The 23,173-nt window shown below is 42.1% G+C and overlaps 1 protein-coding gene across 1 annotated transcript; it reads right to left on the bottom strand.

Annotated features, from left to right (window-relative positions):
* Positions 1-12,775: 12,775 nt before the first annotated feature.
* LOC134288907 (uncharacterized) lies at positions 12,776-19,710 on the bottom strand. The gene is made up of 3 exons (XM_062854838.1): positions 19,462-19,710; positions 12,850-19,405; positions 12,776-12,784 (listed from the first exon to the last, which is right to left on the bottom strand). Exons 2-3 carry the CDS (start codon positions 18,850-18,852, stop codon positions 12,776-12,778), a joined length of 6,012 nt encoding a protein of 2,003 aa, XP_062710822.1. The 5' UTR covers positions 18,853-19,405; positions 19,462-19,710.
* Between the last annotated feature and the right edge of the window lie 3,463 nt (positions 19,711-23,173).

Below are 23,173 nucleotides of genomic sequence, written 5' to 3'. Positions count from 1 at the left end.
TTTATCACCTATTATATACCATTTCAATAAAACTTGCATTTGCGGTTGTTGTCGGAGAGATTTTTTTTGTAAACAAATACACAAAACTGTGAGGCAATGCATAAAACCAACAAAAGATTTCGTGGCCGTAACATAATCCAAAAAAATGCTTTGATAAATCCGCTAGTTCTATCATGAGCTCAGTTATGACTAACTCAGGAAGGTTAGCCTTATTGGAGGATTCATCAGGAACACAGAGTTTTATCAGAAAAATATGTCGCCTAGCCGGGATAATTCATGTAAATACAGAAAAATTATTACTCAATTTTATGATTTCACGTACAGCTTAAGATCAAATTAAACCATACAACACGTTTCCATCATAGAACAGCTATGGCAGATTATGCACGAATACGGATTCCCGGATAAACTGATACGGTTGATCAAGGCGACGATGGATCGAGTGATGTGCGTAGTTCGAGTATCAGGGACACTCTCGAGTTCCTTCGAATCTCGCAGAGGGTTACGGCAAGGTGATGGTCTTTCGTGCTTGCTGTTCAACATTGCTTTGGAGGGTGTAATAAGAAGAGCGGGGATAAACACGAGTGGGACGATTTTCACGAAGTCCGTTCAGCTGCTTGGTTGATATTGATATTGATATTATTGCTCGTAAATTTGAGACGATGGCGGAAACGTACATCCGACTAAAGAGGGAAGCCAGGCGAATCGGATTAGTCATTAATGTGTCGAAGGCAAAGTACATGATGGCAAAGGGCTCCAGGGAGGAATCACCGCGCCCGCCACCCCGAATTCATATCGACGGTGATGAAATCGAGGCGGTTGAAGAATTCGTATACTTGGGCTCGCTGGTGACCGACGACAACGACACCAGCAGAGAAATTCAGAGGCGCATTGTGGCAGGAAATCGTGCCTACTTTGGACTCCTCAGAACTCTACGATCGAATAAAGTTCGCCGTAACACGAAGTTAACCATCTACAAAACGTTGATTAGACCGGTCGTCCTCTATGGACACGAAACATGGACCCTACCTGCAGAGGACCAACGCGCCCTTGGAGTTTTCGAACGGAAGGTGTTGCGTACCATCCACGGCGGAGTGCAGATGGAAGACGGGACTTGGAGAAGGTGAATGAACCACGAGCTGCATCAGCTGCTGAGAGAACCAACCATCGTCCATACCGCGAAAATCGGGAGGCTACGGTGGGCGGGTCACGTCATCAGGATGTCGGATAGCAACCCGACTAAAATGGTTCTCGAGAGTCATCCGACCGGTACAAGAAGACGTGGAGCGCAGCGAGCTAGGTGGGTCGACCAAGTGGAGGACGATCTGCGGACCCAACGCAAAGTGCGGAACTGGAGACAAACAGCCATGGACATAGTGTCTTTTAAACTCCGCTGTGTTGAAAAACTCTTTTGCACCCAATGCCACCGAGTAAATTAAATGCATTTAACTTCCAAATTATGCGTAGTTTGTGTGGCGCACTTAGTTTTTGTCATTATCACAGTCACATTCACCACAAATTTTCCGTGGCATGTCTCCTGACACGTATTAAATAGGAAAAGAAATCTGAATTCCATATCTGCATCTTTCCAATTGATGGCTGGATAAACAACGAAGCATAATTTATTCTGACGATCGAACATTGAAAGTGAAAAATAATCAAAACAATTATTTGACAAGTCATAAGATGGTTTTATTTGGAAGATTTATAAAACTATGATACAACCCGAAATCCTAAGCCGGTTTGCATACGAAGTCCTGTAGACCCTAATAAGACTGGGCCAACTAGCTAGAACGTGAGCTTGTTGAGGCATACAAGAACTCGAGAGCATTTTCAAGTCGGCATCAATGGTTTTATGTTTAGGATTTTTGAATCGCTAAAAAACTTTGATAAAATTAAAATTGTTACTTGGGAAGTGCATTCCAGGGGTCTCAGTGAACTTTAGAGAGGTCTCAGCTCAGTGGTATTTTAATGAGTCCCAGGGGGTTCCTGGAGCTCTCAGGAACACGGCATATAAAAAAACCATGGAAAATTCCGCTAGACTCAAAAATTAGCGGATACGGGTCAAAGATAACTGTTGGGTGTATTTTGAGTTTGGTGGCCAAAATAAAACAGATCGATGATAGGTTTGTGTTGGGTTATACGTCATCAAAGCCAATCAAAGCTTTAAACCTGCGGCACCACAATTCATGTTTGCTAGCTGGATCTCAATAGAATGTAAGTAATCTTTGTCATCATTAGTAATTTCTGTTGATGTAGTAAAAAAATGATATGTTCTGGCCATCAGTCGTCGCGATTGGGAGCCATGACTGATGTTGGCGTTGATGTCAATTGAATGATCAGATTCAGAGGCCAGTTAATTGATATCCCGATGGTGAATAGAAAAATGAGTGATTGCCTGTCTCAATTTCAAATTGTAATATCGTTCGATATTGAAACCTCGCAACAGCGCTTCAGAGGTCGTCAATGGCGTTCCAAGTGATCTCTGAGGGTTTCATGGGATCTCAGGGCGATTCAGAGATCTCAGGGGCATATTAGGAGTCTCAAAGGCGATTCAGGGGGTTCCATGTGGTCTCAGTGGTGCTTCAGGGGATTGTGGAGTGTAGGATTTCTCTGGGAAGGAATCACCCCTCACGTGCAGCACACACAACTTACCCAGGCTGACGTTGGTTCGCAAGTGGCAAGAGTGAACGCGGTTGGGTGGCGCCTGGTGTTGTTGCTACGCAAGCAGGGATGCTAACATTATTGTCTGCTTGACAGTTCGCATCACATTCAAATGCGCTATATCGCCTGCTGTGATCATTCTCTTTATCACAGCTTTATTCAGTACATCTTATATCTCACATCCTTCTTCTACTCTAAAGAAGTTTTACACATTTTTAACATAAAATTGAATTGCCGTATCTCAATTTGGAGTATTTACTTACAATCATTCAACATAAAACTGTTATATTACATCGTCACATACGTTGCAGCTGCTGCCATGGCTGCCGAATACAGTTTTCATTGTGAGGTACCATTCTGACTATGCTGCTGCTACTTTGTTTTCCAAAAAGATCGAACATTTTAGTACTTAATTGTAGGAATGATGTTTTCTGACGAGCAATGGTAGCTTGCACAATGATGTCATCATTATCTCTCTCTCTCTCTCTCTCTCTCTCTCTCTCTCTCTCTCTCTCTCTCTCTCTCTCTCTCTCTCTCTCTCTCTCTCTCTCACTCTCTCTCTTTTCCTCTCGTTTGGGGTCGCTCGATACAGCCGTCTTTGCTCTCAAAATAGTTTTGAGGGCAATGCTTAAGGACATACTTGTTAGAATCCCAAAATGGCCGCCACAATGGCCGACTTTGGGACCTACTCACGATTTTGAGGGCACAAATCTCTTTATAAACAAAACCAGCGCACCTGATCTTCTTATTCTAAGCTTATTACAAGTGAGGAAGAACAGAATAATGAAATTCACTGTTGTTTGAAGCTTGCTTCTTGAGAATTGTGCGTCTGAAGTTCTGATGCACTGTTAGAGCGGGATTTCAATACGTTTGTCCTTAAAAATCATATGTGATTTTGTTGAAATTTTGTTTGTAATGCAAGGCTCTATACTTGTAATATTTAAGAAAATTACCGCTTTGGTACTGGGTGGTTCTGAAAAAAAATCTTGCTCTTTGAGTCTTTATTCAATCTTATACCCGAATTTATTCCATTGCTCCGTCGTTTAAATTCTAGATATCTGATAAAATACATTATATATAATCTATGGATCCATCTATAGATGAAGAGAATAAAGCATTGTCATTTATTGAAACACTAGCCACAGAAAACAAACTGCATCAACATAATCCTTCTTTTGGCTAGCCGACGTTGACGACACCTTTTGATAAACGGCACGAATCAAAACTACGGGATTTTTCTAATATTTTTTTTTGCGTACTTTGCTAAGATTTATCGGCCACAACAAACAACGCGATGTAAGCTTCAGATTCGACATTTGCACGAAAGAAAACAACGCCATCCAAGCTTTTCGTCAGCGGACTTTTCCGGGATTCTTCCTCCACGACAAACAACATGCTGTGAGCTTCCGATCCGACATTTGCACGATGCAAACAACAGGATCTTTCAAACCTTGCTTTTCGGCAGCGGACATTGCCGGAGGTTTCCCCCACGGCAAACAACACGCTGTAAGCACAAAATAACAGAATCACTATAGCTTTTCCTTACCAGTTACTGCTGCTGGTTTATTTTTCTCGTATTTTATTTCTTCCTCGATAATTGTCCAAGCACAAAAAATCATCCGGAAGCATGCACCATCCGGAGCCCACGATGAATATCACGCCACATTTTTCACTTTTTTTGTGTTGTCGTAATTTTCTCACTTTCGCATGCAAATTGAAGAGTGATTCCTCCCAGCAAAATAATAAATTGGTTCGATTTTTTTTGCAATTGAACGAAGAACTGGCAGGAATTCGCCAATGTGGAGGTTAGGATTTCTCTGGGAAGGAATCACCCCTCACGTGCAGCACACACAACTTACCCAGGCTGACGTTGGTTCGCAAGTGGCAAGAGTGAACGCGGTTGGGTGGCGCCTGGAGTTGTTGCTACGCAAGCAGGGATGCTAACATTGTCTGCTTGACAGTTCGCAACACATTCAAATGCGCTATATCGCCTGCTGTGATCATTCTCTTTATCACAGCTTTATTCAGTACATCTTATATCTCACAGGGATCTCAAACGGGCTTTTTAGAGGTCTCAGGGGCGCTTCAGGTGGTCCCCAGCGATTTCTGGCGGATTCCAGGGGCTTAAGGCTATTCTTCAAGAGATATTCTATATTTCAAATTCTACTTCTTTTACCGCACCGGTATTCTACACTACTATCAATTGCCTCTTTAACAAGAGCCGCACACTATAGACCTCCATCTTATTGCCGATCCTATCGTAGACTGACTCGTCACTCTCACACACTCACATCAGGATACCACACTTCACACACCGCCTCTTAAGTCCTTCAACTGTCGCAAACGTCTTTTCACCAATGCTTCGTGCATGTAGGTACTGCATATGGACGACCGCCGCCACCCCGTGTGCAGCAGCAGTAGTTCAAGGGGAAACGTGAAAATTGAATTTGATTATTCCAAATTACTATGCAGATTGCTAATAAATATATACCGCATTCATGAAGGCCGGACGGACACCCATGCCGATAGGCCGCCGTACCGTACCATGGTCCAAATCCATGTGTGTTTGTGTGTATGTGCCCCATATGCCAGGATAAGCCAGGTCGTTATTGCTGCAATTTCTGAAATGAACGCCGTTCGATAGACAAGGGGTACGTGATGAAAAAGGGCGTTTTGATTAGAATGGAGGGTGAGCTTGTTTCCGATTGGTTCAAATACAGTGAACTTTGGTTTCATGAGCGAAATTCTATCTGGATTGAAAATAGTTAAAATCAATGGATCCAGTTCTATGAATGCACTTTTGATCTATGTACATTTAACAGGATGGTGTAGGGGTATTTAACAATAAAAGGAATCCTGTGTTCAATTGGTCATTAGATTGATTGGTAATTGACATTAGAATTTCGATTAAACATCTGCAACAGTTGATATCGACGACTGCCATTGTGATGAAAACTAATATAGTGAGTGCTTGACAGTTGTGTTTTAAAATCACAGCTTTTAAAACATTAACTTATTTTTTTTGCTTTTCCCAGTTTATGATTTGGAAGAGGTATGCTACGTATGAATCAACTGGTTTAATATTCCCTGAAATTCCCTGAAAAAAATTGCTCACACTTTTGAAGTAGCATCCAAGAATCACATCTCAATTAAATTATTAATCACGTCAGGAATAATATTCAGGAATAATATTTTGCCATACCTACTGTTTACCTCCAAAACGGATAAATTTTTGGGTAAGTTTGATGATAGAAACTCATTTCCTTCCATTCGAAAATGGTCTCAATTATCATTGACAATTGAGTTTGTTTCTTGATTGTCTACCGTCTGACAGCATCCAGAGCCTGCAGTTTCAGGAAGGTGAGCCAAGCCCACCCAAGACCGAGCGATTGCTTGGGTGTTGTTGGCTGAAACCAAAAAAGCGATAATTTAAATCCAAACAAATCCTTCCAATTCAATAGGATCCCAGGAACCCCAATCAGGGTGGCCTTTGTGTAACATTCGACCGAAAAATGGACTGGCTCTCTGGATGGGCTGTAAATTTGATTTTCCAAGCCATTGCAGCACGAGGCTTTCACATATAAGGTTAGGAAATTCACATGCAATTGAGCTATATTGATGTAACACAAAACATTTTTATTCGATTTTACATAAGAATTTTAGTGCTGTTTTCACTCAAAACAAAACATGTGTTGGTCACTATTACCGCTCTCATTTTATTTAATTAAATTGTTTTTTTTTAGCGATATAAAACTAAATCTCCAATTTACGCTAATTTTATTTGCACCAAACTCAATTTACGCCACCCACTGTCACTATCAGTACAAAATTTACTGGTTCCCAATCTTAGGTGGCGGGCTACGCGAACTTCTCAAAATCTGAAAGTTCCAGAAAGCGATGAGATTTTTTTGGTGTCTGTGTCTCAAGAAGAATTTATTACAAGCTCAGGAGTTCCCGAATGGAATGTTTTTCAGATTCTGCGACTCAAGAATCACTCATTTTAATAAATTGGTGTTGCAAAGCTCAGTAGCACCCAATGAAGGATCAAGAGCCAAACTAATTTTTCAAAAATCTAAAGTGCGGGGACGCAGAGAAAATGTTGAAGGCTTTTCAGGCTCAATTAGAAGATAACAATCAATGATAACTTCTTATCCCGATCAACCTAGATAGCTGTGCAGTGTCGATAGCAGTCGTCTCATTTGGCTCAGCATGAGAAATACGGAAAAACATGTGCATTTCATCCTCAAATTTATGAAATTTGTTTTTAAGAATTTCGTGTGACCCGTGACCATGGCTTGGAAACGACTGATCTTTGCAATGCATCTATATTGAAGATACTACTTTTAGAGATAAACAATTCGAAAAATATTATTAACACTACTATCCAGAACGTTCGGTGCTTGATAGATTATCGTGATCCATGACATCATATTGAGAAGTACTGTGTTACATTTCAGTGGGTGCTATGGAAGACGTAGAATTAGAAAAACATTTTCATGTCGACGGCACTCTTACGGTTCATGAGAAATTCACGTGGTACGTGACCACAGATTGGACACCTCTGGTTTTTTTTTTCAATATATTTATTTTTGAGATACTGATTCTATATTGGAGATGGTCAATTTGATAAATATTTGAAGTTATTCCTAGCACTTTCGGAATTCGGGAAATCCTCGTGGTCCGTGACCCCAGATTAGGAACCACTGGTCTTTGCAGCACCATTGCATTGTAATAAGTGCTCTCTGAGGTGTAGAGTCTGAAAATCCTTTTCACTTCATCCTCACACCTTCGGATTTGAGAAATTCGTTTGGCCCATGACCGTAGGTTGAGAATCACTGAACATTGTAAAACTGCTAAAGCTAATGTTACTAAATAACTCAAACTAAAGTTACATATGACAGATTTGATGCTTTGTTATTTCAAACTTCACATACTAATTCCCTTTCAGGCACCAATTCCCAAATAACGCTCCCCAAATTTAAATTCACATGAATCATTGAACATTACACTTTTTTGTGCCCCAAACAAGGTGGCCTACACTAATGTGAAAATTCCATTCGGAATTGTTTTTTTCTTCATAAAGTCTTCCAGGGAATTTTTAATATATTCTGCTATGAATACCATCAGTATTTTTTCTGAGAAACCCTTAGAAATTCTACCATTGATTCTTTTTTAGAAAATTAATAGTTTCCTTTGGAATGTCCAACTGAGTTTTCTAAAGATTTCCCCAGAAATAGAACCTTGATAGGATTCTTTCCGATATTGCTACAAGGATTGCATTAAAAAATCTTGTAGGAAAGTGATCCATGGATTTCTTTTGAAAATCGACCCCCCCTCCCCACTTTGTAGGGGGGTTTCCAATACTTAACACATTGCTTGTCATATTTTTACAAACCCCCCTTCCTCCTCAGACCTTTTAAGATCTTATAACTCATTTTGCTTTAAAATTATTATCAATAACTTGTTAATTTCAAAATTTGTTATTGAAATATTTTACAAATTCACTATTATTAAGATGTTATTGAGACAAACAAAACGTGTTATTCAACTGGTCTGCCAGGAACATTTTTTTGTTATGATTGTTGTTGTTTTGCCGCTTATGACAGACAAATTTATAACATGATATGTTTTGTTAATAACACAAAAATAATTCTTTCCGTTTCTCAGTTATTTAGCCAAAATAACATATTTTGTTATGATGTAAATATTCTCTACTGCTCGGGAAAATCTATCAAGGTTTGTTTCAGAAACTCCTCCGGCCATTTTTTCCAGGAATTTTTCTAGAGGTAAAAAATGTCTCCAAGGCACCTTCAGATATTCTTTGATGATTTGTTCCAGACATTTCACAGAACATATCTTTGGTAATCCTTTTAAAAAATTTCAATATGTTTTTCCAATATTATCTTCAGAACATTATCCATATATTGCTTCAGAAAATCATTTAAAAATGTGTTCAGGAATTGCTCAAGGGACCCTACAATTTTTACACGAACGTATCCATAAATATCTTCAGGGATTCATCCAGAAAATCCTGCCTCCAAAGATTTTTGCAAAACTACATTCAGTGTTAAAGGCGAGAGTTCCTTCGGAGATCCGTGTAGAAGTTCATACGGATCTTCTGCATTTCCAGATGTATTATCCCAGAAATTAATCCAGCATTTTCTCTAAGGATAACTCTAATAATTCCTCTACGAGTTCTTTAAGAAATTCATTCAAACCTATATCTCAAGAGTTTTTTTTAATAGAAATTGTTACAGACGTTTATCTATGTGTCCCTCCAAGTATTCCCACTGGTTTTTTTTCCATAAATTCATCCACTAATTTCTCCAGGAATAGTTTCAGGAAATCTTCCCAGAATTTTATGAAAGGATTTCTTCAGGATTTTGCACATAATCCCTTAATATGTTTGTAGAAATTCCACCAAGGGTTCCTCGAGAAGTTTTTCCAGGTATTTGTCCAGGTAGTTCTCATTAAAATCCTCCTAGGATTCCTTCAAGAATTTCCCAGATTCAGTCAAGATTCTTCCCTAAGATTTCTTCAGGGATTTTTCAGAAAATTTCTTCAGAAATTTTTTTCAGGGTTTCTTTCGGAAATTTCCTCTGTGATTCTTTCTGAAAATCTTTGGAGAAAATATTTTTTTTATCTCCATCGATTTTTTTTTCAAAATTTTACAGATTTCTTCTAAATTTTTCCATAAAGTGTTTTTCAGAAATTCTACAGTAGGGTGGGATTACTTTTGAAAATAAAAAATGTTTGGGATAAGATTTCCCAAGTGAGAAGTGATCTACTGATCGAAATAAGTAAGCTGTGCAAAAATAAGAGATTCAGGTTGATACTAAGGTGTGGCGCAAATGGTTTAAGTATAAATTACTCTAGACCAATCATTTGAAAAAAATAAAAACATTCTAATCAAATTTTCAAACAAAACTTTTCTAGATTACATTAATGCCTAGAATAATGTCTAAGAGATTACCTAAAAAAACAGCTTAAGATGTTTTTTAATTCTTAAAAAAAAAACTTCTGCGGCAACTGTGCAAGTAATTCTGAGGTAATAATGTTCGAGAATTTTCTTGAGACATTCCTGGAAAATCCGTAAAAGAATCTCCTAAAAATTTCTGCAGAAACCATAGACAAAGATACTAATGAGTTTTTTTTTTATTTTTAAGAAATCCTTCAATAAATGCTGGAAGAATTCTCGGAAATATTTCCTACACAATTCCTGAAAAAGTTTTCTGGAGGAGCTGTTTTGGAAACCACTGAAGAAATTCAAAAAAGCAATTTCTTAAAAAAAAATCTGGAAAAAATCCTTGAAAAATGCTTATGAAATAGATTCTGCAGAAATTTTTGCACCAATTGTTGAGAGAATCTTTGGAAAAATCTGAAAAACTACATGAATAAACCTACTGCAATTCCTGGAGGAAAACCTAAAGGAACCAATGAAGAAACCCCTGGAGGAACTTCCAGTAAAATCTTTTGAGAATTTCTATAGGAATTTCCAAATAAATGCCCGATCCTTTAATAAATGAGGTGATATATGAAAGAAACCTCTGAAGAAATCCATTCTGGAAAAAATATTATTCTGTATGAAAATCTTAGAGAATTTCTGAAAGATTCCACGAATCATTGCAATAAAAAAATCATCTGCAATTGCATCTTATTAAAAAAAACATTTGGAACAATTTCTGCGAAAATCTCAGAAGAAATGCGTGGAAAAACTTTCGTAGTACGTAGTACTCCTGGAAAAAATTCTGACAATAATTCTGGAGGATTTTTTTAGAAATGTTTGAAGACATACTTGAAGGAATACAAGCATGTACTTTTGTAGCAATCCTTGAAGTAATTTGCTAAAGAATTCCTCAAGAGATCCCAAGAGGAATTTCGAAAAGAATTTCTGGTAAAACCCTTGAACCACTTTCAAGTTGATTTTTTTTAGAAATTCCTCGACCAAATCCTCCAAGGAAAATTCCTGAGGGAATTTCCGGAACAATCCCTGGAGGAATCCATGGAGAAATTCTCAAAGAAGTTCATGGACAGGAATGCATTCTGAAGGGAATCTTTCTTCTTTTTATGAATTCTTGCTAAAATCATTTCAAGAAATCCAGCAAGAATCTTCTTTTTGTAAACATTCCAGAAACTTGTTGATAAATCCCAGAAGAATCACCAAAGGAATTCCTGGAGGTAATCTTGGAGAATTTCCCAGAATTTTAAGAATAACACTAAGAGTTTAGAAAGTAGTTCCAGCAACAATATCCTTTCCGTGATAACTACAGAAAAAAAAATGTGAAATAATAATGCATGGATGGGTTTTAATTAGGAATAATGGCCATCTTCGCCTGGGGCCTGGGTTGTCAATTTCCGGTGCAAATGCAAACCATTGAATATACTTTCGATTTCTCGAGAGCTGGCGGGTAAGTATCCTGGAACCGTTATACAACAAGTGAAAAAATCCAAGCTGCGTGTGAGTAGGTTAGATATTAGGGTACAGGGTTAGGATTGACGATAGAGCAGAGAGTTAGATAAAGGGTTAGGGGGTGAAACTTTGGAGTAGAGGGTACGGTAGAGTAGACGAATGGGAAGAGGGTTAGGATGAAGGGTAGGAAGGAAGGTAGAGTAGACGTTAAGGTTAAGGTAGAGGATATGGAAGATAATAGGGGTGATGGTTGTGATAAAGGGTTGGGGTAGAGGATAGGGTGAATAAATTATATACAATTAGACGAGAAGAAATGTCTCGGGATATCTTCAGGAATTCTTTCCGGGATTTTCTTAATCCGTTCCTCTAGAGTACCTTCCAAGGACTCCTCCGGATGTTCCTTTCGGGATTCTCTACAGGAATTGTACCTGAGATCCCTTCAGGGATTTTTTGCAGGAATTGCTTTAGAAAATCCTGAAAGGATTCTTTTAGGTATTCAGTTCGGCTCTCCTTTAGGGATTCTTGCTGAAACCACTCCAAAGATTCGTTCCTGGATTCCTTAAGGAAAAAAAATATAAAGGAGATTTCTTCAAGTAGTCCTGGATTTTTTAGATATTCGTGACGAAATTTCTAATGAAATTCCTTAAAAAAATCCCAAATTTTTCAGGAGTTTTCACAATTGTTGTGGATCGGAGGGTTTCAGGGCAGGCAAAACACTTCCTTTAGCAGTTCTTTGCAGACGCAGCTCAAAGCTGTAATTTATTTAAGATAACATTAGTTTGGTTCCAATTCAAAGTTCTATAGAATGACAAACTTACATTCAGTGATCTCCTGCACGACTTAAGAAACCTCGATTTCCAACAATTCAGGTTGATTTCACCTTAACCTATCAAATGCATGTATGTTTAGGAACAAATTCATGTATATAACTTTAAGCTAAATCTTAACTAGGATCTTCAAATATAGGTAGGTTTTAAAGAGTTAGTTTTTTAATTTAGGGTATCAAATTTTAGTAAAGAATAAACTCACGGTTCAACTATACGTGTCTTCACTACACTTAGCACGTTTTCTCAGTCCGGCTTCGTCGGCAAATTTCAGCTGCTGAAGAAAGGCGTAAACTTCACAGCCTATGATTGCAACTGGATCGCTGCAGTAAATATCGGTGAAAGGATCAACATATAATCAGGCTAAGATGAAGCTTACCGTGCAGCTCAATCAACGAACTCTTATTTTATCCAAACCGCCGGAGTGGAGCTACGTGCAAGAGCAGATTTAATGATTTTTACGGCCTACTTTGGCAAATTATACGGCAATGCAGAATCTCAACAATGCTTCGGTTTACGTTACTGTAGTTCAGGTGTTGACTTCTTTCTATTGTCGCGATGACGGATACTTTCAGGGGAGCGCTCGGAATTCACTCCACTACAATCAGTGTTGGAAGATTGCCGGTTTTTAACATTCCCCCTCCCGTGTAGTTCCGGGGGTCCTTGTTCCTGATCATCGCGAACTTCCAGTAACGCCAGCTTCACTATCGGCCGTTTCAAGATCCCGTCAGCGGTGCGTATCACTGCGCTTCGAGCCTGGCCATCCCTGCCGCGCATAATTTCGACGACACGTCCTCGCTGCCATCCATTCCGCTTGTTTTCTTCGACAATAACGACTAAATCTCCGGGTTCCATAGGCTTCGCAGGCTCGAACCACTTAGTCCGTCTAGTGAGCGTCGGTAGATACTCACGGACCCAGCGTTTCCAAAACAAATCTGATAGATACTGGGCTAGCTTCCAGCTGTCCCGTAGCGTGGCACCGTCAGCCACCAGTGAAGTCCGCGGTTGCACCACACCACTTGATCCGTACAGCAGAAAATGGTTCGGTGTTAATGCCTCTTGGTTTTCGGTGTCGAGTGGTACGTAGGTCAGCGGCCGTGAGTTCACAATCGCTTCGGCTTCCAACACTACAGTTTCCAGAACCTCGTCGCTTGGATGGCGAGGGTGTTCTGAGATGGCGCCCATAGCGGCTTTCACAGAACGCACCATCCGTTCCCAACAGCCCCCCATGTGAGGTGCAGAGGGGGGATTGAAGTGCCAACTCGTTCTGGCATTGGTGAAGGTCACAGCGCAGTGCTCGTGAATGGCTTCCATCTGGTCCGTCAACAGGTTGCTAGCTCCGCGAAAACAGGTTCCGTTATCTGAGTAAAGGTCTGACGGGAATCCTCTGCGCGCAACGAATCGGCGGATTGCCATCACACAGGACTGTGTTGAAAGGCTGTACACTATCTCTAGGTGTACCGCTCGTGTAGTAAGACACGTGAAGAGCGCCACCCAGCGTTTCACTAAACTACGTCCCTGCTTAACCAGGATCGGGCCGAAGTAGTCGACGCCGGTGTGGCTGAACGCCCGAATGTGGGGTGTCAACCGAACCTTCGGAAGTGGAGCCATAATCGGTGGTCGTGGTGCTGACTTCCGAAGCCTGCAGCTCTGGCAGCTCCGGGCGACACGTTGTATCAGCGGGCGCAACTTCGGAATTCGAAACTGCTGACGTATCTCGTTGAACACCGTTTCACGGTTCTGATGTTTGAATCGTCGGTGATAACTATCGACCAAAAGAGCGGTCAGATAGTGATCTTTCGGCAAGATAATTGGATATTTCATTCCAAAGGGTGCGGTGGGAGCAGCACCAATTCTACTATTCATCCTTATCACGCCCACATCATCCATAAACGGCGACTGTTCATACAATGGACTGCTCTTCTCGATTCGTTTTTGCTCCTCCTCAGGGTTCTCCTTGTTGAACTCCAGCACACAGTATTCGTCGGGGAATGATTCACACTGCACCTGTCGCCACAGCAAGTTTTCAGCCTGCAGCAACTCCTCGCTGGTCAGCGGTCCCGATTTGCTTCGTGTCCGGAACAACTTCACTGCGCGTAGCAAATATGCCGTCGTGCGTAACAGGCGGTTCCAATTTGAGAATCTACTCACGTCAATCAAAGGTTGCGGCATGTCTCGATGATGCTGAAATCTTGTACGTAGCTCCTCATCGGTCGTCCATTGTTTCACCGGCTGCTCTGGCCATTCGTTCTCCGACAAGAAGAGATAATCCGGACCCGTGTACCAGCGACTGCTTGCACTGAAGCTAGGTCCAACTCCCCACTTCGTGGCGTCGTCAGCCACGTTCTGTTTCGAGGGGACGTAGTGCCACTCATCGATGGTAGAAGAATTCAGAATCTCGCCGACACGAAATCCTACGTATGGATGATAGCGCCGACTATCTGAGCGAACCCAAGAGAGACATGTTCTGGAATCTGTCCAAATGTACCGCTTTTCTATGGGCAGCTCCAAAGCATTACAGATGTTGTTCAGCAACCGGCTACCAATCAAACCGGCTTGCAGCTCTAAACGAGGGATGGAGAGCGGTTTAAGCGGCGCCACCTTTGTCTTCGCTGCAACTAATACGCATCTCACTTCCCTGTCGTAGACGATACGTAGATATGCTACACAAGCATACGCTAGTTCGCTGGCATCGACGAACACATGAAGTTGTATCCTGCTGTGCAGCTTACTGTCTGCCATACCGAAGAAACAGCGGGGAACCTCTACTTCGCCCAATTCTTTCAGAAGACGTGTCCAATCGTTCCACAGATCGTGTAGCTCATCCACAATCTTTTCGTCCCAGTCTGTGCCAGTTCTCCAAATATGCTGCATGAGGATCTTGCCGTGGATGATGAAGTGGGCGATGAACCCGTAAGGGTCAAATAACGACATAACGAGCCTCAACACCTGCCGTTTCGTGGGCGTGTCTCCTACTGCCAGTAGCTTCGTAAGATCATCTTTCAGAGTGGTATCGAAGGTAAACACGTCAACTGTTGATTTCCATACCATTCCCAGAACACGCTCCGTATCCGGAGGTTTATCCAGAACCATTGATTTATCATTCACGTTCTCGGCCTCGCCCAGACGCTGTAATACTTCAGACGAATTTGATGAGAAGTTCCGGATGTCGAAACCACCTTGAGCGTGAACGAACTTTACGTCCTTTACCAATTCGACCGCTTCGTCGATCGTATCTACACTGTCAAGGTAGTCGTCAACGTAATGAGCATTGATTATCGCCTCTGCAGCTCTCGGGAATTGCGATGCGAAGTCCTGGGCGTTGGTGTTCTTCACGAACTGTGCGGAGCATGGCGAGCACGTCGCACCGAACGTTGCTACGTCCATGACGAAGACCTGAGGGGGCTGATCTGGATGATTTCGATAGAGAAACCGCTGCGACTGCTTGTCTTGTGGGATGATCCTAACTTGGTGGAACATTTCCCGTATGTCTCCACACACGGCAACTGATCGCTGACGGAACCGTAGCAGAACTGTGAACAGCGACGTCAGCATGTCTGGCCCTTTGATGAGCATGTCATTGAACGAAACGCCATTGACGCGGGCTGCCGCGTCCCAAATCAGACGAATTTTCTCCGGCTTCTTCGGGTTCCTCACGATGCTGAGCGGCAGGTACCACACACGGTCTGGATTTGTTGCCTCAACTTCCTCTTGTGTTATTCGGTGGGCGTATCCCTTGAACTCGTACTCCGCTATCTGATCGTCCACTCGTTCTTTGAGACCTGGTTCTTTAGCCAGCCGCTTCTCCAATGACTGCATCCTCCGCACTGCAAGTGGATAGCTGTTTGGGAACGACGGTCGGTCATACTTCCACAGGAGCCCAGTTTCGAAGCTACCGTTGACTCTTCTTGTTGTTCTCTCCAGAATTTTGCGGGCCCGTTTATCCTCTTCCGACTCTAACGGAGTAGCCACCGCTGCCTCCTCGATGCTGAAGTACTGCTTCATCAGCTCATGCAACTCACGATTCCCGTGTTCCTCTAAATGCACATGCAGCCGCGTTACAGCATCGCTACCGTCGACCTGTTTACCGTACACGCACCAGCCAAGCCGCGTCTTTGCCGCAACTGGTTCGTTGGCTCTGCCTTCTCGCACCTTTAGAGTAGTAAGCATCCGTGCGTGTTCGATACCGATGATGATTCTCGGTACTGCTTCTGAGTAACTATGAAGCGGTAGTCCTCTTAGATGTGGATAGATCGTTTGAAGCTCGGTATACTGGAACGATTGACCTTGTAGTTTCAACTTCTGCACCGTACGTACGTTGCTCAGCTGGTATTGACTCTTGAGTCCAGTTCCCGAGATAGCCACTGAGATTCGTTGTGATCCCTTCTCTTCCCGAGATATGTTCCCGGTCCAGGAAAGCCAGAGAGATTCTTCGGGGCCGACAATGTCCAACTCCTGTGCTAGTCCGGCTTCCATCAACGTAGACTCACTTCCATCGTCTAGAAATGCGAAAGTTTCGACCTTTCTTCCATTCGCTTCAAGCGTTACTGGTAGATAGCGAAACAGTGAGAATTTCGTCGCAGAATGATGATTCTGTCGCGCGATGTTTTCGCTGGGCTTCGGATGAGCAGCGGCTGACTCCGTCGCTGCCCGTGAATGTAGCAAAGCATTGTGACGAAAACGGCAACCATCTACTCCACACTCCTTGCTCGAACGGCATGGCCACTTGCGATGCGGAATCAAGCATGTTCGGCACAGCCCCTTCGATCGTATCGCCTTCCATCTCCCATCCAGATCCAATGCCTTGAACTGAGGGCATCGTGCTACACCTTCGTGACCGTCGTCCGAACAGTAAGGGCACGATCTCTTTGCAATCTCCGGTTCTTTCGTCATCGTTGCTGCTAATTGGCCGTTATCAGCCTCCGTGTGGACGTATAGATTCTGCTTCTCTCGTCCTGTATTGACAGACTTGCCCTGTTGCATTGAAGCATCTCTGGGCATCGTAACATCTGTCGCTGTCTTCACTAACTCTGACATGAAATCACCGAACGTCGCCAGGTTGACGTCCGGGATTGAGCGTTTGTACCAGGACCACTGCATTCGCATTTGTGGTGGCAGCCTCTCCACCAGCTCGTGCACCAACATTGGATTGCGCAAGTGCTCCACCAGATCCGCAACATGCATGTGATCGACAAGATTACGTACGGCCATCCCGTAGTTGATGATTGACTGCAAATTCTCAGTTTTCGGTGACGGTACATTTCGCAAATTTTGCAGCAGGGAGTGGATCAGGATTTCTGGTCGTCCATACAGCATCCGTAGTGTCTCCATCACGTGTGGCACTGACTGTGGCAACAGCAGACGGCTCTTCACCGAGTCTAGCGCATGTCCCTTCAAGCAACGTTGTAGTCTAGCCAGATTCTCCACATCCGTGAATCCACAAGCCGCCGTTGAGTTGTAAAACGAACTGGAGAACAACGGCCAGTCTTGTGGGTCGCCAGCGAACGTCGGTAATTCGCGCGGCATTACTTGCCGCGCCGCCATTTGTGCGCCGGATGGCGCTTGTTGGAGAGGCACATTGAACTGCTGTGCACCGGATGGTGCCGGAAGAAATGACACATTCGGCTGCTGCACACCAGTTGACGCAGATTGAACCGGCTCATTCTGCTGCTGCACGCCGGATGGCACGGGGTACCGTGATCTACTGACCTGATGCACATCCGAATTGCTCACGTTTGCTGCTGTAACCACGGGATTGGAGCTGCCATCCATTCGTTGACCAAACTGTGCTTGTGCGTACAACCCTGTTGAACGCGCTGGTACTACTGGAAAAGTCTGAAGTTCGTTCCACTGACCTGGGTAAGGCACTCCCGACTTCAACAAGGAACTCGTTGTCACTACACTTGGCGTAAGCCCGAACGATTGGGCTGGCACTGACACAAACGGTGAACTGGATGGATTGACTGGTACTGTCTGTCCGGTTGACATACTTTCATACCCAGAAGCAAATGAGAATTTTGAACCAGTAGTATATATGGGGGGATACCCAATCGAAAGGGGAATCGCTTGTGAAGTAGCGTGACTCCCGAGAGGTGCATTTGTTGTATGGACATTTGTCACGCTCGGTTTGTTTTCAGGGATCGTCGGAAGGGCGGACGATGAAAAGACATTAATCCCCTGGTAGTACCCACCCCACTTTGCATTTGAAGCACTGGTGGCCACTTGAGAGGGCACAACCATTGGAAGGACTGGTGTGTTAGAGAGAATTAATGGTGTACTTAAGGTTTTCTGCGGTGTTGACGTTGATTTGGGAGCGATAGTACTTCCCTCTGCATCTTGGCTGAGAAGGACGTCGGCATCGGACTTCCGTGGTGGCATAATGGGAAGTGCTGATATCTCCGATGGAGTAGCGGATAGTTGGGCGGTAGGTCCAGACATCTGTGGCTGCTCAGTTACCGGCACCAAACCACCACTATTGGTTCCGAGCCATTCCTGTACCCTTCTTCGACTCGCGTTGCTGCTAATTCCGCTTCTGATGCTACCATTTCCGTCCTCTAATGACTTCAACAGGTCATGTTTCTGCTTCAGCAGCTTGGCATCCTCCTCCGCTCTCTTCCTTTGCATTTCCGCTTCCTTTTTGAGGAACTCGTCCTCTCGTTCACGATTTCTCTTGATCAGGGCCTGTTCTTCCTCAAGTAGCTGTAGGGCCAACTCTGTCCGCTGGGCCAAGATGCTGCTTGTCGTCCTGCTGGTCTTTCGGCTACGATGGCTGGTTCGTTCCGTCGCCTCATCATGTAGGCATCGTTCGCAGCGCCAGCTTTTGTCAGGATCTGCGTTGTCGGTCGTAACACCAGCACATTTCATGTGGAGCCAGATGTCGCACATGTCGCAACCAACCATCTGTTCAACCGTACCACTGGTGTGGCATTTTTCGCAAGTGCGAACGGAATTCATCCTGCTGCTTACTTAGCAGCACTTCTAACTGCTTACTTGGCTGCTTACTGTGCAGCTTCAGATTCACTCAATGAATCTTTGAGTTTTGTTGCGGCTCGGAGGGTTTCAGGGCAGGCAAAACACTTCCTTTAGCAGTTCTTTGCAGACGCAGCTCAAAGCTGTAATTTATTTAAGATAACATTAGTTTGGTTCCAATTCAAAGTTCTATAGAATGACAAACTTACATTCAGTGATCTCCTGCACGACTTAAGAAACCTCGATTTCCAACAATTCAGGTTGATTTCACCTTAACCTATCAAATGCATGTATGTTTAGGAACAAATTCATGTATATAACTTTAAGCTAAATCTTAACTAGGATCTTCAAATATAGGTAGGTTTTAAAGAGTTAGTTTTTTAATTTAGGGTATCAAATTTTAGTAAAGAATAAACTCACGGTTCAACTATACGTGTCTTCACTACACTTAGCACGTTTTCTCAGTCCGGCTTCGTCGGCAAATTTCAGCTGCTGAAGAAAGGCGTAAACTTCACAGCCTATGATTGCAACTGGATCGCTGCAGTAAATATCGGTGAAAGGATCAACATATAATCAGGCTAAGATGAAGCTTACCGTGCAGCTCAATCAACGAACTCTTATTTTATCCAAACCGCCGGAGTGGAGCTACGTGCAAGAGCAGATTTAATGATTTTTACGGCCTACTTTGGCAAATTATACGGCAATGCAGAATCTCAACAATGCTTCGGTTTACGTTACTGTAGTTCAGGTGTTGACTTCTTTCTATTGTCGCGATGACGGATACTTTCAGGGGAGCGCTCGGAATTCACTCCACTACAATCAGTGTTGGAAGATTGCCGGTTTTTAACAACAATAATTCCTCCGGTATTCCATCTATGACCCCTTCAGTGAGTTCTGCTCAGCTTTCAGCTGGAATTCCTTTAGGAGAAACTGTGTGGGTTTCTACCGGGCTTCATAAAACCCTGGAAGTATTATTTTAGGAATTTCAGTCGACATTCCTTCAAGGATTCCTACTGTGATTCTTCCAAAGATTTCTGTCAAGATATATTCAAATAATCCAATGGGAATTCTTTCAGGTATACATAAATGCTGGGATTCTTACTGGTATTTCTTGGAAGATTCTTTCTGAGATTCTTTTACTTGTTTGTTTATGTGTTTCAAGGGTTCCTCTCGGGTTTCATCCCGGGGTTTCTGCTGTGATTCTTTCAGGAATTTCTGCCGGGATTGATTAAAAAACCCTCTGCATGGACATTTTTGAAATTTTATGTGATGCGTAACACTGTTAGAGACCAAAGTCCCTTTTTCAATAGCGTTATGTTGTTTATGAAAAATATCTGAAAAATTTCGACGGAAAAGAAAACGGTATTGGAACAGGCTGTAATCTAGAGCTAATAAAAGTGCGAGTATAAGAGAAAAATACAGAAACACAGAGAATTATTAGGCTTTTTGATACACCTTGATAACTCTAGTAAATCGTGATATCATCTGACGGTCATTATCTTATCATTTATGAGTAGCTATCCTCTCATTATGAGAAAGCATGAAAAAATGATCAGATGTTAATTAAGGACACATATCGAAGAACTTTCGAAACTACATAATAGGCTTCCAATTTTTTTTCCAATTCTGACTGACTCCGAACCCACACCATGAACATTCCTTTTTTTACAGTTTGGCTTTCTATTCCGCAGAATCGTTACCTGTTCTGTGGCTTAGTTGATTGAAACGCCGGTGTAGCAAATACGGAGGCGTATGTTCGAATCCCACCAGAACGCGTTATTTTTACAAATTAATGTCTCAATTTGCCAACTAACTACATTCGCTGTCTTCTAATTAATTACAAGTTTTTCCGTACCTAATTGTTATATGCTAAAATTATGGAAATTCTCTCGATTGAAGCTAAGGCATCCCTCCCAAGTAACATTTTCATTTTTCACTATTTGGATAGTCTCAAAGAGTTTTTGATGACTGTCATAAAACCTTATTCCTTTTATTTTGGTTTTATGATGGTTCTAAAAATCTCTTCTAGCCTATTTGACTAAAAAAATTACTTGGGATGTTTCTTCGCAGAACTAGTGAATGATTGAAACCGTACACTGCTGCACGTTGCACTAAAAACAAATCACTATATACTCGACACACTAACGCATAAAATGCCCAATCTGCAACATCCCACCTGAGTGAAATGTACACGCAGCAGCGGTACAATGTAATTAAATGCCTTCCTTGTGTGTATTCCCATAAACCATATGGGCATAGTTTCTTCACGGAAAACTCTTCTCCAGAAGTAGCGAAATAGAGACAGTGCACCTAGTCTCTGCAGAACCGCTTCCACATACATATTTGCCTAGTCTTCCCGCGTTGAGCTAAGCCCGTCCGTAGTGGTTTAATTTCGTCGTTCCATCGCATCGAACGCTAAACGAACCGCACCACGAACGTTGCGGTCAGCGCCGCCGTTCTGATTAGTCCCTCGAAGCTCAACGGTGCTGGCATCGGACTGTTCGACTGGGCCGGTGAAATTTCGAAAAGTGTAGCACATTTTCACTGCAAACCGTGATGGGTTAATACCTACAACAGCTGCAATCCAGTTGGTACGCTGCGCTGCTAGATGGATCCAGCAGTAGTGCCTGGGGTCGATAAAGACAGCTCCCGCCTGGGACTTCAATCAGATAACGTCAGCGTTTCCCGTTGTGGAGTAGTTGTGGCAAAACATCAGACAAGTGGGCAACATCGGCAGTGAATTGAGTTACATTTCTGTTTATTTGCTTTGAAAGTGACAGGATCTTCGAAACTTGCAATTTGAAAGACTCAGGGAAAATCTAGTCAGTTTTGTTTTTTTTCGTGTTTGTTTATTTTTGTATCATTAAGACGACAGATTCGATCAATTGCTTGCATAGCTTCTTTCGAAAAGGTTGAAAAAAATCTTAAAAGAAATAAATCTCATAAAATTGTTAGCAAATTTTCTAAAAAAAAAGTTTACTCTCTGGAGAATTTGTCGATTTACTCCACAATTTATCCCATTTTTCATGCTGGAGCTAGATCTCAATGTTCACCACAATTTCATTATTTTACATAAAAAAACTGCTTTTTCATTATCGACTTTAGAAAGTTTTTTTATCCCACATAACCATGTCCATTCAAAGTTGATTGGATTAATCTTTTCATCATTCATCAATCCGATTTAGATATATTTTGGTGCGCTCAATTCAATTACCGAAAAGATTCGATCATATTTCAACGAGAAAAAAAACTCGAAATATAAACCATGCATAACCAATTTGTCCCTGAGCCCGACCGAATGCAATTGAACGAACTTGCATCAGTCAACGACTACGGCGTCGTCGACACCGAGGACGACGGATATTGCAGCAGCATCAGTACCTACCACCAGCACACTGACTGTCGTCGATTTTGAATGACATCTGAATTTTTCATTTATTCAGGATTAGCCGTTCAATTCTAGCATACCCAGCAGCTCAGCCGGCGGATTTGAAGCGAGTGAGAGCGAAAATGAAAACTGAAAAATGATTCGTCATAATGTGTTTGTGTGCACACTGTACCTAGGTCATATATGGAACAGATAAAAAAATCACATGTGTCATCAGCCGTCTTTTATTTGATGCCTGCACGTCTTGCCCTCTGGCACTGGCAGTCGTATCGTTTTGATTTCATTTTTTTTTTATTTGGAAGAGCCCTGTTTCCGTTGCCTTTTTGGTTTGCATTGCACTTGACAATCTTGACATTGAGTCGAAATGATATTCTTTTCCTATATTTTGGCTTTTATTTGAATCGACATGCAGAGAAACTAAATAGGTATTTATGAATGCCAATTTGTATTTCAGCTTCGTTTCGAGGATATTGTATGTGGTATGAAAACTAGCTTGTATTTCTTTCTCAAATAAAAGTTTATCAGCATATAGGGTATTTGTATCATACCATGGACAATTATGCCAGCCCACAGATCAATTCCATTGTTGATTTGTTTTGTTTGATTTTTATTAGGGTTTTATTACAGCAATAATAAAAGCTCACAGTTTAATGACTACTTTTATGAAAACTATTGATGAAATGTTTTATTTTATACTTGAAGATATCCATAGAGCCAGATTTTAAGAGTGAACAAAACTCTCCGATATGTAAACCTTCTGGCATTCATTATTACCACAATAAAACTGTTAAAAATTTCAACAGTTGGTCATCCATTAGATTAGTAACGACATCTGTTGGAGGAAAAGCAAAAACTAGGTTTATTGTGGTCCTTATAAAAGTAAACTTGCTTTCGTTTCAATTCCGCCAATTATGGTCG

This window comes from Aedes albopictus, chromosome 2 (assembly GCF_035046485.1).
Source record: "Aedes albopictus strain Foshan chromosome 2, AalbF5, whole genome shotgun sequence".
NCBI classification, from domain to species: domain Eukaryota; kingdom Metazoa; phylum Arthropoda; class Insecta; order Diptera; family Culicidae; genus Aedes; species Aedes albopictus.
Note: the sequence above shows the minus strand (reverse complement) of the source record. Positions and strands in the feature narration are given on the sequence as shown.

Coding starts and splice junctions, on each gene's coding strand:
- LOC134288907 (XM_062854838.1), bottom strand. CDS start 18,852: ATGAATTCCGTTCGCACTTGCGAAAAATGCCACACCAGTGGTACGGTT.